The 12,433-nt window shown below is 45.3% G+C and overlaps 1 protein-coding gene across 10 annotated transcripts in view; it reads left to right on the forward strand.

The window, feature by feature from the left end:
* The window catches only part of LOC1274101 (MICAL-like protein 1), a 34,706-nt gene extending 22,325 nt beyond the window's left edge, over nucleotides 1–12,381 (forward strand). For 5 of the 10 annotated variants that reach the window (XM_061650184.1, XM_061650186.1, XM_061650185.1 and 2 more), the window contains 8 exons: nucleotides 95–256; nucleotides 1,961–2,145; nucleotides 3,104–3,162; nucleotides 7,897–10,763; nucleotides 10,843–10,978; nucleotides 11,051–11,122; nucleotides 11,199–11,399; nucleotides 11,492–12,381. In XM_061650184.1, the coding sequence (XP_061506168.1) occupies nucleotides 105–256; nucleotides 1,961–2,145; nucleotides 3,104–3,162; nucleotides 7,897–10,763; nucleotides 10,843–10,978; nucleotides 11,051–11,122; nucleotides 11,199–11,399; nucleotides 11,492–11,557 (3,738 nt within the window). In that variant the 5' untranslated portion in view covers nucleotides 95–104 and the 3' untranslated portion in view covers nucleotides 11,558–12,381. Of the gene's footprint in view, nucleotides 1–94; nucleotides 257–664; nucleotides 692–1,960; nucleotides 2,146–3,103; nucleotides 3,163–6,284; nucleotides 7,149–7,896; nucleotides 10,764–10,842; nucleotides 10,979–11,050; nucleotides 11,123–11,198; nucleotides 11,400–11,491 lie in introns of those variants that run through there. The other 5 variants (XM_061650189.1, XM_061650191.1, XM_061650190.1 and 2 more) reach the window with 3 other exon arrangements.
* Nucleotides 12,382–12,433: the final 52 nt, after the last annotated feature.

Here is a 12,433-nt window from a genome sequence, read left to right on the forward strand (position 1 = left end):
CATGTGTTTCTTTCTGTGTTACTAATGAAAGTGTTTCTTTTTTTCTCGTTCTATTTTATGTCCGGGCGCTGCGTATGGTGGTTGTTATCTGCAGAAAATTTAGCATGTCCGAGCGTCGTGGAACGAAGGCACTAGAGTTATGGTGCCGCCGAATAGCCGAGGGCTACAAGGATGTTAAAATCACGAACATGAGCACCTCCTGGCGTGACGGTCTAGCTTTCTGCGCCATCATCCACAACTTCCGGCCAGATTTGATGTAAGTATGAGCACAGCGGGGGTTTTAAAGTGCACCCGGTGCGTTTGTATATATTTCGCGCTTCTTCTCACCTTATCACCACGAGCTTGCTTACACCACGAGAAAGCTCCTCACAGCCAGTCTACAAAACAACAAACACACAGAGCTACAAACACAACCATCGCGGAACTAACAGTACACCACACAATAGAACCCACAATAGTACACACAGCGCCTTAAACCCTGTCCGGTACACAACTCTCTAACCCGAAATGTATCTTCCGCCGCCACACGCTGTTGACTAACGCTTTCTAATCGAATATTTTTTCGGCTTCTTGCTTTCAATCCAAATCAAAACAACAACAACAACAACCAAATAAAAAAAAACTCTCCCTCAACAACCATCTTCACTCTCTTCACATGCGATAGATACTAAACAATCGTCTTTACACACTAGTAAGTATATGTTTCACGTTTGTTGTTAAACGGAGAACCACCCCCTCTTGTCCAACGGGGGGGAGGTGGGTCTTCCAGTGTGAAGTGTGTTGTGTATTTCTGTGTGTGTGTGTGTGTGTAGAGAGGGGGGGGGGGGGGGGAGGATTTTAGGTCTAATTGCACGTGCTTCGTGTAGTGTGTTTGGGGGTGTGCTGTAGTGAACTTTTTCGACACACCCGGTGTAATGCTCCAGTTTGCTGTGTGATTTTTGTGTTGTTTTTTTATGATAGTGTTTTCAATTCACCCCTGTGGTTGTCTTCAATAGAGAAGGAGAGAGAGAAAAAGAGATCCAGTTTTTAACGAAAGCTCCCAAGGTGCGGTTGGTTTGATGTTAAAAATGTGTGCATTAAACGGTGAATAGATATGATGCCGATGCCGATGCCGATGATGATTGCAATGTGAACCAACCCAAAAACGGCCGCGAAACGCGCAACCAGTAGACCGAGGAATGGGGTGTTGCGTCGTTGGAAGAGAAAGGCGTCGCCGGTTCTGGCGGTGGTGGTTGTTGCTTCCGAATGATTAATATTAAAGAGTGTTGATTGTGTTGAAGCACCGAACGTGATACCACCAAATCGTCCGCAGCGAAACGTACTGAAATGACGCGCAGCAGCACCGTTCGGCTCTGGAGTTCGTTTGTCGTAGTGTACGGACGGATGTGGTCGCATTGGTGCACGTACTTCGCCGAGATCGAATATTATTATGCGCGCTTCTTTGAATATTTATTAGTGAGGTGAATCCGTTGAGACCGTCCCTTTCGAGCTTTCAAATCCTACCGTTACGGAACCGTAATTTCAATTTCAAATCTGTTTTGGTAGTGTGTGAAATAGTGAACAAAGAAGCTGTAGCATGTACGTGGTTCAAGAGGTCAAGGGATCGTACGTGGTTTTATCCTGAGTTTTTCATAATAATCTAACATTGGTTTTGCATAGAATTAATTATTTTTTTATTATTATTTAATTGGGTGGTTCATCTGGTTCATCTCTCAATTACTCCGTACCTTATTAATCTTATTTCTCTAACATTATTCATCATTCAATCATTTACTTTGATTTTCTTTACTAATGATGCTATTTTTGTTGTTTTTCTTATTTCATTTCATCCCTTTTATGCACTTTCTTGGTTTGTGTGTGTGTGTGTCCGTGTGTGTTTGCGTGTGGGTTTGCATATTTTGGTTCGTGTGGTTTTTGCTGTTTTGAAAACATCCGGCATCCGGCTTGTGCACCGTTGCAGCGATTTTGCAAGCCTCAGCAAGGACAACGTGTACTACAACAATGAACTAGCGTTCACGATCGCAGAGCAACATCTCGGCATACCGTCGCTGCTGGATCCGGCTGATATGGTCAAATACGAGGTGCCGGATCGATTCTCAATTCTCACTTACCTGTCCCAGTACTACCGAGTGTTCAGCAATCAAGGTAGGTTCCCAGCCAACGTGCAAATGCTCACATACTGCACACAAACATGAGTTTTAGGTGGGGGCTGGTGGCAATGCTCGCGCACAGCACGCCGATCAAGCATGCTTGCATACACTCAGCAGCTGGACATTAGAATTGGCTTCTAATCATAACCATCTTGACGCGAGGGCCACCGATACCATCCGAACTCCAACGACACTAACCAGACCCTGGGCGCATGTCGCATAGCCTCACCAGAGCCAGTCACTGCTGACGGGTCTTGTGTGTGTGTGTGTTGTTTACAATCCATTTATAATGAAAAAAGAATAATCGTTGGAGCATAGCACACGATTCAGCACGACCTCTCCCGTCCAACGGTGGTGGTGTCGGTGGTGGTGATGGTAATTCTACTTTATGATCAAGCCTCCCAACAGCGAGCGTTTGTTTGACCGATATTGCAGCTGCGGTAGTGGGGCCGCGGGGCACGTGAAAGGAGTGAAATACACAGGAGTGTCTAACAATTAATGGTCGATCGGTTGACAGTGATCCGTAATGGTAAATGATTCTGCGATCACGGCAAAGTGATAACTTTCAATTGCCAAGCCTTCGGGTGCCACGTTAGAACCGTTTGCGATTCAACACCTGTGTCAGCTTTTGTTAGCCAGTTGCGCATTGCAATAAAATCAAATGCATGCAAATTCAATTTCTTAACACTTGAAGGTTTCTTTTTTTTGCTAGTAAAGTAGCATTGAGTCTGTAAGTTAGCTGCCTCATGTTATTGTTTTAGAAGTATTTGTAGTAGAACGGATTGTTTTTTCATTTGCCCAACGTTAATAGTTTTCAAGATTCTAGCTATGATTCTGCTTATAAACACGATCAAATTAATTAACTGTTTTCTTTCCATTTTTTTTTCTTCTTCTCTTCCTTTCCTCTTCCGCATTTCCGTGTCATAAATCACAACTGATACTCAATGTTCAAGAACCAGCAAGTAAGAAGGTCGTCGCAAAGGATACCAAAACCGATGACCTAACATCAAAGGTAAGCGCACCGCGAATAATGAATAAACCATAAATTCAACTCGAACGGCACGATCCTTCGATCGATCTGTGTAATGGAAGAGGCTACTAAAGAAAGTCTTAACTAATGCTTTGCCTTGGTGATGGTACTAGGGTGGTGTATGAAACGTCCTTATCGGTGCGAACTGTCGTATAACACGTTGAGAATGGTTCCACCATTTGCGATTGACGGTTGCTTTTCTGCGAAAATGGGGGTTTCCTTGTTTTAGAGGGTGAGGTGGTAGGCCCAACATACAAGAATCTTAATGACTCTGATTAGCTTAAGACGTAACTTGTGTAGTGAATCTGAATGCGATTTACACGAAACAGAAGCACAATTAGCTTTTTATTTAAACTAAATAACTTTATCTAAACCCCGCGTGTCTGTGCTCTGTGTGAAATTCCAGCGCATTTACTTCCATAGAACAGAAGAAAATTGAACTCTCAGTATGTTAAACGTGAACCGTTACAGCAGCCGGCGGCTGGTGGGACCATTCTCTCTCACCGTGCTTGCGCTTTTCCCATCCATCAATCGTTGTCTTCATGGTGTATCAGCCCATAATATCATCATTACCATAATCACATCGAACGGTTGTATCAGAGTGTGGTGTTTGGTCGTCAGTGTATGCTGTCTCCTCCGTTGGTGCAGGGTATTGGTGGCGGGCTGAATTTCTAGGTTAACCGTCCGAATGCGGAATAATTGGATTGCAAAAACGGCGGCCCAAGAAGGGAAGCAAAAAAAAAAACTCGACCTCTCAAGTCTGACAGACACAGGAAAGCATCATATCGTCGGGAGAAGGACCGACCGGAGGGAAATGCTCACGCTATCTGTAACCCGTGATAGAATATTACCCCACAGTGGGAAATGCTTTGTGAAAAGGAAATGTACAATAATGATGGCAAATTATATGTAGTTCCGAGCCGCTTGCGTGCTCAGGCAGGGCGGCAGAGGCATCGTATTCATGTATATGGCATTTGGCACCGCGCACGGCGCTACACACATCTAGTGGGCGCTTTTTTCTATTTCTATAGAGTGTTTTTTTTTTCTCCTTGCTTCATACTGACCGCCGGAGGCTACGAATAGGTTATGTTAGATATCAATTTCACTATCCTCCGTGGTCCGTGATTTAACTCGCAATCTTCCGGTGCAATTTTATCTCACGCCGAACGATGTAGATGTAGGAATTGGATTTAAGTTTAGGCATGCACTATCTATGTAGACATAATTTAATACTTCATTGGCGAATCCACAATTGTTTTCTATTATTTTTTATTTTTATCTTTTGAATTGCTGAAATATATGTAAAAATAGTTTCTATGTTATAAACATCAAATGACAGTGTATAAAACAATGTGGTTTTATCCTATAAACTAAAAAAAAACCTTCATGAATTACAATCATGACAGTTTTTTCATCTTTTGTCAATTCATTTTAAACACAATTGCAACACAAAAGTGCAACACGGGTGCACAATTACAATACTGCTTCAAGCACAGCGGAAGTGCAGCTAAAACTCACCGGATGATCATTCATTGATTTGGGCGTTGGAGAAAGAGTGCCGTCAAACTGGGAACGCCATATCATTTTACCATACCGTGCCTTGGTACGTTCAAACAGAGTCGAATCTATTGTTCATGCATCGGGCACTTGTGTCATGGCTCGCGTCTGGCGCGGGAAGAATCACTATAGTTTTTGTTTTGCTGTGTGCATGATCGTGTGCGTGTCTCAAAATTGGTCGATTTGCTGTGCGCTTGAGTGATTTTTAATTCGAATGACAATTTAAAAAGCAATTCCCTCTTGATGGAAGTGAAAAACATGAAGGCGAGTCGAATGGATTTGCGTGGAAATGGGCGTGCTGTGTGCCCATCGGCTTGGAAATGGGCTTTGCTTCCGTTGTTTCGAAAAATGTGTCAATTTTCACACATGGACACGCTATGCGCTTGTTATAAATAAAAAAAAAACACATGTTTTATGGTATAAATATGTTTGAAAGCATCGCGCTGCTCCATATAAAGTGCAATTTGAAGAGGGTCGTCACAGATTATGTAAAGATGCTTAATTAAACATTAAATATTTTACCTAAACATAATGTTATCGCTTTGAAGGGCTGGCTGGTCGACATATGCCGCCGTCGCCCCCTAAAGTACGGTGGGATGTTTCTTGAGTAAAGTTCATCGTCATCCATCCAGTCGCGCGCTTGTGGTCTGGGCAAACATTACGCACTCGCGCACGTGCATACGCACCCACTCAAGCTTGCACAGGGCGCCGCGTTAATGTGTGGCGCAAATGACCACAGCTCTTGTGCATGAAAGTTGTACATCGTACGGCAGAGCAAGCACGTTGGCGAGCAGAGTTTGGAGCTCGGCGTGAGGTGGACAAACAAACAAATGTGCAGCCGGCGGCTTTTCTCTTTCTCGCCACAGTGCTATGTTCTGATCATCACACCTGAGTCATCACTGGAAAGATAAGGTGGGGCTTTTTTTCTTCTTCTTCTACATGTCAATGAGGCGAGAGAAAGATGACTAACCACAGAGGCGACTGACTGTTGTAATTGTTCGCAATGGGGGAAAGAGGGAAAGAGAGAAACATTGTGCCGCCACACACGCATTGCTCGCGATTTCATAGTTAGTTGATGATCGTGCATCACGCAGATGACACGAGCGTTTGTTCCGTTGCCCACAAAGAAGTAGTGCATGTAAAAGTGAATAAACATTGTAAACTAATTCAACACACACAACGGCAATGCTGCACTTTACCGTTTTCAATTACTAATCCAAACTAATCCTTACGCAAAGAGCAATCTGGAGTATGGTTCAATAGTAGTGTAGTGTAGAACTTCGGACCGTTGCTGAGTGGTGTGAATGCGTTCCAATGGCACGCATATATGCTCACTGTGTGTGTTTACTATTTTTTTCTTCTTTTTCTCTTCCACTGTCTTTTCTATCTCATTTCCAACCACTGCCAATGCCGTATGCATCGTAATCTGTACTTCACAACAACAACAACAACAACAACAACGTACGTTGCGAATGTGCCAATTGCTCGTCCGGCAACTTTCATCCATCCGCCTAACGTCGCGTTTGGTTCCGTCACCATAATAACAGGAGGATAGCAACAGTTTGGATATAGTAGGACAATACAAACCGGAGATTTTCTGCTAAACGGAAGGTGGTAGAGTGTGCGCCAACACCGACACTGCGCTCATTAAGTGGCGCGGCGCAGTACAAGCAGTAGCAGATATAGGAAGGATAAACCAAATACAGCCTTACAAGAGTCAACGTAAAACTGAATACTTTATATCGATCTGCGATCAATCAATCTCCAAACTGCACACCTATACCGATTGCGGAGAACAGAACAGAACAAACACGGCACAGCGAGAAGCAGAGTGTGTTAACATTTTCACCATCAGAATATTCATCGAAGAATCTCACATCTAAATCCAGTGGAAGGTTGAAACGCACACCGGATCGTCGAGAGCTAATCGAACAAATAATTTTCTATACCAAATCTGAGCATAAATCTCCAGTCGTGTTTTGTCATAATTATTTTGCGCTTGTGTGTGTGTTAAAGTGTGTCTAATATCGTCCGTAGACAGTTAAGAGAAGGACAGTAGTAAACTATTACGTTCATCCATTACCATCGCCATCAACGTCACCACAAACCTACCAGTCTGTATATCACTATAATACGCAAACGGCGAATAGAAAAGACACTGCAAGCAACAAGAAAACGCACGTTACCAGCCACGCAATCGTCACTATAACCGATCAATCAATCGAGAGCAGAAAAGAATCAACTGTCGCCGACACAAGTACTAAATAGCTGGCAAATTTCTGCATCTAACAGTGTTCACTCAGCCAAAACGGTGGGCGAGTTAGTGTGAGCGGAAGTTTGGAGCAACCCTAAACGGCTGCGGAACAGTGTTTGGAATTGGGTGTAATCGTACGGACATAGTCTATTACCAGGTAACTTCCTACATTTCATGCAAACCGGAGTACGAAACTGGCAAACTTGGCAAACACGCACACACCTCACTTACAAACTCACACACAAAACACAAACTCTAAATCCACAGTATTCGAACCAAGAGCCCCTCATCATCCTTAGTTTAATACGTAGACAAAAGCTTCGAAGATCACGGCTAAGCACAAAACCGATCGACCAATAATGCGTGTAGTGCGAAAAATTAACAGAAAACTCGGCTTTTTCCAGCTTGATGGAGCTAATTTGATCATTTCCTTTGTTGTGCGAGTGGTAGCAAGTTTAACACACGATAATAGGGCGCACGGCCACAATTAATCAGGGACACATTCTCTACGCCATACTGCAGCTTTCCGTTGTCTGTTGTTTTCTACTTGTCTCGTTCAGCGTTTCTCGTTCGTTCAGCCTTTGTCGTTTTGTTATGTCTTTCTTTATTTTCTTCATTCGGTTGAGCTGTGTTCGAACTGGTAATTAGTAACTGTTTTGCGTTTAAATGTTTTCCATGTCTTTTCCCATTTGTTTAAGAAATTTTCTTTGGCCTAAGTAATGTGGTTGCCAACATTCTGTCCGATATTTTCTGAAATCATCAAACATTGTTGACGATTCGAAACGAAACGATTCTTTTGCCTGCTACCCAGTTGATACATGCTCTTATTAATGTTGCTACGCATACAGAAACTGACTACTGACCCTTCCGCAAAATAATGCAATGCGCTTTTTACTAATCCACAGATGGCAAACAAAGCGGCATTTGTGGGCGTTCCCAAGCGTGCTTCCTGCAACCGTTGTAGTAATCCCATCTTTCTGGCAGAACGCATCAGCTTCGGCGAGAAGAGTTACCATCGATCGTGTCTCAAGTGTGCCCGCTGCGGTACGCAACTGACCGTGGGAAGCTTTTACGAAACGGAAACGGATGGCGAGTACTGCTGCGAAACCTGCCCGGATGAGGAGATCCAGTTGGAGCAGCGTCGCGAATCGTCCGCTTCGCCCGACGACAGTTCCGCAAACGTCACCAGCAATGGCACACCGGTTGTTGCTGCTGCTGGTGCATCGATTGGTTTACCCAAGAATGTACGCAGTAGCAAGCTGCTCGATCGGATATCGTTCTTTGAGTCGGCGCCGCTGAGCGACGAGGAGAAATCGTCCAATCTAGAGCGCAAGGCACGGATGAGCCATTTCCTGAAGGAATCGCTCAAAACGGTAGAGCAGGACAATGATGAACCTCCCGATTTACCACTGACGGGGCCACCAAGTTCGGTAACGAATGACAGCTTGAACGGGAAAGAAGAGGAAGACACGGACGACTCGGATTCGGATAATGTGGATGATGTGGAAGATGAGTTCGAAAAACTGGTGCAGGATCTCGATGAACCGGACCCAGATATAAGTAAATCTCTGCTAGCAGATCCGGTGAGTTCACCGCGTGCTGTTGCAATTGCTTTGGAATCTGAACCCACAGCACAGACAGATACCATCGAGCCTAATGGACAAGAACAGCAGAAAGTTGCTGAAGTAATACTGCAAACGGAGGTCGTGGTAGAAGAATCTGCGTTGGAAACAAATTCTTTGGAGGTTCAAGAGAAATCTAAACAAGCAACACCGGTGAAGGTAGAGAACGATTCGGAATTGACGAACAATCTTCCTGCAGAGGCAACTGTCGAGGCAAAGGAAATAATTCCGCTAGCTCCACCGGTTACGGAACAAACTACCACGACGACCGAGAGCAGTGATTTGCCACCCGAACATACCATAGAGGACGTTGTTGAGGACAGCAAACCGAAGCGAACCGAGACAAAAGAACAGCCATCAACCGAGATCTCAAACGATGATACCCCTGCTGCAGACGTTGAAGTGATAGTAGAAAATGGGTCGTTAGCGTTAGTTCCTGCATCGGAATCTACTACCGAGCATTTGGATGTGCCTAAAGAAAACGAAAGTACTGAATCGCTAACTACACCCTCAGAAGAATCGAAGAATGCAACAGAAATTACTGAAAGGAGCAATTCGATGGTGCCTAATGAAACCGTGGAAAGTGCGGTTTCTGAATCTAAAGTGCCTGTGTCAGTGAACAAAGAAGAGACCACCATACCTACCGATGCACCCGAAGCATGCAACAAGGTTGATAATGATGAAGGTTTACCTGCTGTCAGCACGCAAGAAGATGGAAATGAGCAAGAGCAGTATCCGTCCGATCTCAATCCTTTCGGTGACGAGGACGACGGAGAGGGAAGGGAACAAATCGTAGAGCTACGAAAGGTTCCAGCGGGCGGCAAACCCGTTCCGACCATGCGGCGCGTCAGCACAAATCCTTTCGGCAGCGAAGACGAAGACGAGGACGTCCAACAGTCTCCGTCATCGAAACCTCCGAGACCGCCACCACCGAAGGTGGTACAGTCGCCATCCGCTGGTGGTTCATCGTCGAAACCGGTCCCGGCGAATCCGTTCGACGAGGACGACGATGACGAACCGACGGACGAGCCGGAAATAGTGCCAGTATCCAAACCTTCCCCGCGCCGAACACCGGTACCGACGCCGAGAAAAGCACATGCCTACAACGACTCCATCAGTTCCTTGGACAATTCTCTAATGTCCAGTAGTCGGCTAAGCAGCTCGAATGTGTCACTAACGTCCAGTTTGGAGAGCGGCCCCTCGTCCCTGATCGTGCCGAAGCGCAAGAAAGGAAAGGCGCCCGACATTCCACTGGCCGTCGCCGGTGCATCCACGCCCATCGTATCCCAGCAGCAGCAGCAAATGGGAGTATCTAGTGCGGTGAGAGCATCGGTGGAAAATCTTTCCAACAGCAGCGGAAGCGGCACCCTGACAACTCCGCGCAAGAAACGCCTTGCACCGGCCCCTCCCCCAATACCCAATTCCTCGTCCACTCCGAAGCAATCGTCTACTCTGCAGGTTCGGGAGGAGGGTGGTTTAACACGCGTCCCCAGCCAACGTCTGCTGGCCGTGGATGCGAGTCTGTTAAGCAACAACGATCGTGACATGTCCGAAACGATGAGCCGAGGCACGAGCAACGAATCTGTCGTGTATCGTCGAACAATCGTACCGCTCGTACTGGACGATGACGGTCCCGAATCGCCAGTACACCTGGACGGCACCACTACCACCAGCGGGCGACAGTGGGAAAAAATGAAAGACAACAAGGAGGCACAAAACCGCAACCGTCAATCGCAAAGTTCACCCACTAGCGAGGCCAATAGCAATAGCTTCGGTAGTCCGGGGGGAAATCTTTCGATTCTGTCGAACAAATCCTCCCAGGGCAAGTGGAAACGGCGCAAGGGTCCGGCCCCGGCACTGCCGATGATGGCCGCTCCGCTGCCGGAACGGAAACCGATCAAAATGTTACCACTGAAGGAAATACACCAGGAGCTGCAGATTATCGAAACGCAGCAGCAGGGACTGGAAAAGCAGGGCATTGTGCTGGAGACGATGATACGGGAGCGGTGCGAGGGGGTGGAAGCGGATGTCGATCTCGATATCAGGTTGCAGCCAAACTCGAAGGAGGTGGAAGATCTGTTGATGCAGCTGTTCGAACTGGTGAACGAAAAGAACGAACTGTTTCGACGGCAGGCCGAATTGATGTACTTGTAAGTAGGAATGCAAGGAATGTAAGGCGGCGCTCTATAACAGTGTGTCTGTTTATTATCTCATTTCATATGCCGATAGACGCCGCATGCACCGACTGGAACAGGAGCAGGCAGATCTGGAGTACGAAATTCGGCTATTGATGGCACAGCCGGAAAGGAACAAAACGGACTCGGACAAAGAAAAGGAAGAAGCACTGATTACGCGCTTAGTGGAGGTATGTATGCTTGTCGAAAAGAATCGCTGTTGTAGCATTGAGTGTAACTGTGATTGTAACCACCATTTTCAGATCGTTCAGTTGCGAAATGAAGTCGTTGAGTGTCTCGAGATGGATCGAATCCGTGAAGCGGAAGAAGATTTGGTAAGCTATTTTGTGTGTGTTCGAACCGGGACGCACGAGATATTTATATTATTCTCCTGCTTTTGCACAATTTTAGTCGATTAAACAAAGCATTGAAGAGCGGGCCGCTAGCCAACAGTCAAAGCACAGTAAGAAAGACTCATCTGCCAGCTCCACCACACTTCCGCTTACTGATGCAGAAAAGCGCGACTCCTCGACGAAGCTTTCAAAGAAAGAGAAAAAGAAGCTGAAGGAAGCGAAGAAGTTGGTAAAGTCGAAAAAAATTGACTCGGAAAAGGTAAGCAGGAAAGCAGGAAAAGAGGAACGACAAGTGATGTGTCTCCTGTATGCAATCTTCTAATCGGGAGGACCTTTTTTTTTGTTTGCCAGGATGCCGATGAGACGGAAAGCAACACAACAAAGGAAAAGAAAAAGAAACGAAAGTTTCTTTTCTAAAAGCCATCCGTTCGCGTCGGTTGATATTTAACGTACACATTCCCTTAGATCGCTGATAGATCCGCAGATCCGTCCAAATTGTTCCAACTGCGTTGCTGTAACAGCTATCAACTCACTTACTATCATCTTGTTCTTTGTTGTGCGATCGGTTTCCGGTTCGATTATGACCCCCCTACTCAAACGATCGTAGAATGATCCTATAGGTTTGCCGCGCCGATTCATTAGCGCTACCATTAGCCTCGTTAGCCAGATTAGACAGGTTTTCTTTTGTTTGATTGAATCGGTTTAGCGGTGGTTGCCCGCACTTTACCAAACGTGCGTGTCCCGCTTCATGATCGCTGTGTATCCCCTGCTGTAGATATGTTAATCATCGCATTTAACTCTGACGGATGCTGTAGTAGATCGGGAACAATAATTATGCGCAAGCTTGCTCTTGCATCCCGATTCTGCGGGCCGTTTTTTTGTCAATTCAACAAACATTTTTTCGTTCATTTTCAATTCTTTACATTTGCGCCGCACATAGTTTTAAATAGCGTGTTTTTGCTGATAATAATATTAATAATCATGTTTTACTTCTACCTATACATATATAGAGCGAGAGAGAGAGGGAGAAATAAAACCATTATATTCGCGAGTTAAATGTACTTTCTTCTGAAAGTGAAAGTGTGCATAGTGAAAGGATAGATGTGTGTGTGTGCGCGCGATTATGCTGCGATGCGATGAAATATACATACATATATTCGTCTACTATTATAAGAAATAAAACATTGGTTGAGCTTACCTTCTGTTGAAGCTAGATATATTGATTAGAAGAGAAAAACAAATCCCTGGTCCGAGTTTTGATCACAATCACGATGACTGCCTTTGCGTTGAAAT

The sequence above is a fragment of the Anopheles gambiae genome, chromosome 2, assembly GCF_943734735.2.
Source record: "Anopheles gambiae chromosome 2, idAnoGambNW_F1_1, whole genome shotgun sequence".
Classification (NCBI taxonomy): Eukaryota; Metazoa; Arthropoda; class Insecta; order Diptera; family Culicidae; genus Anopheles; species Anopheles gambiae.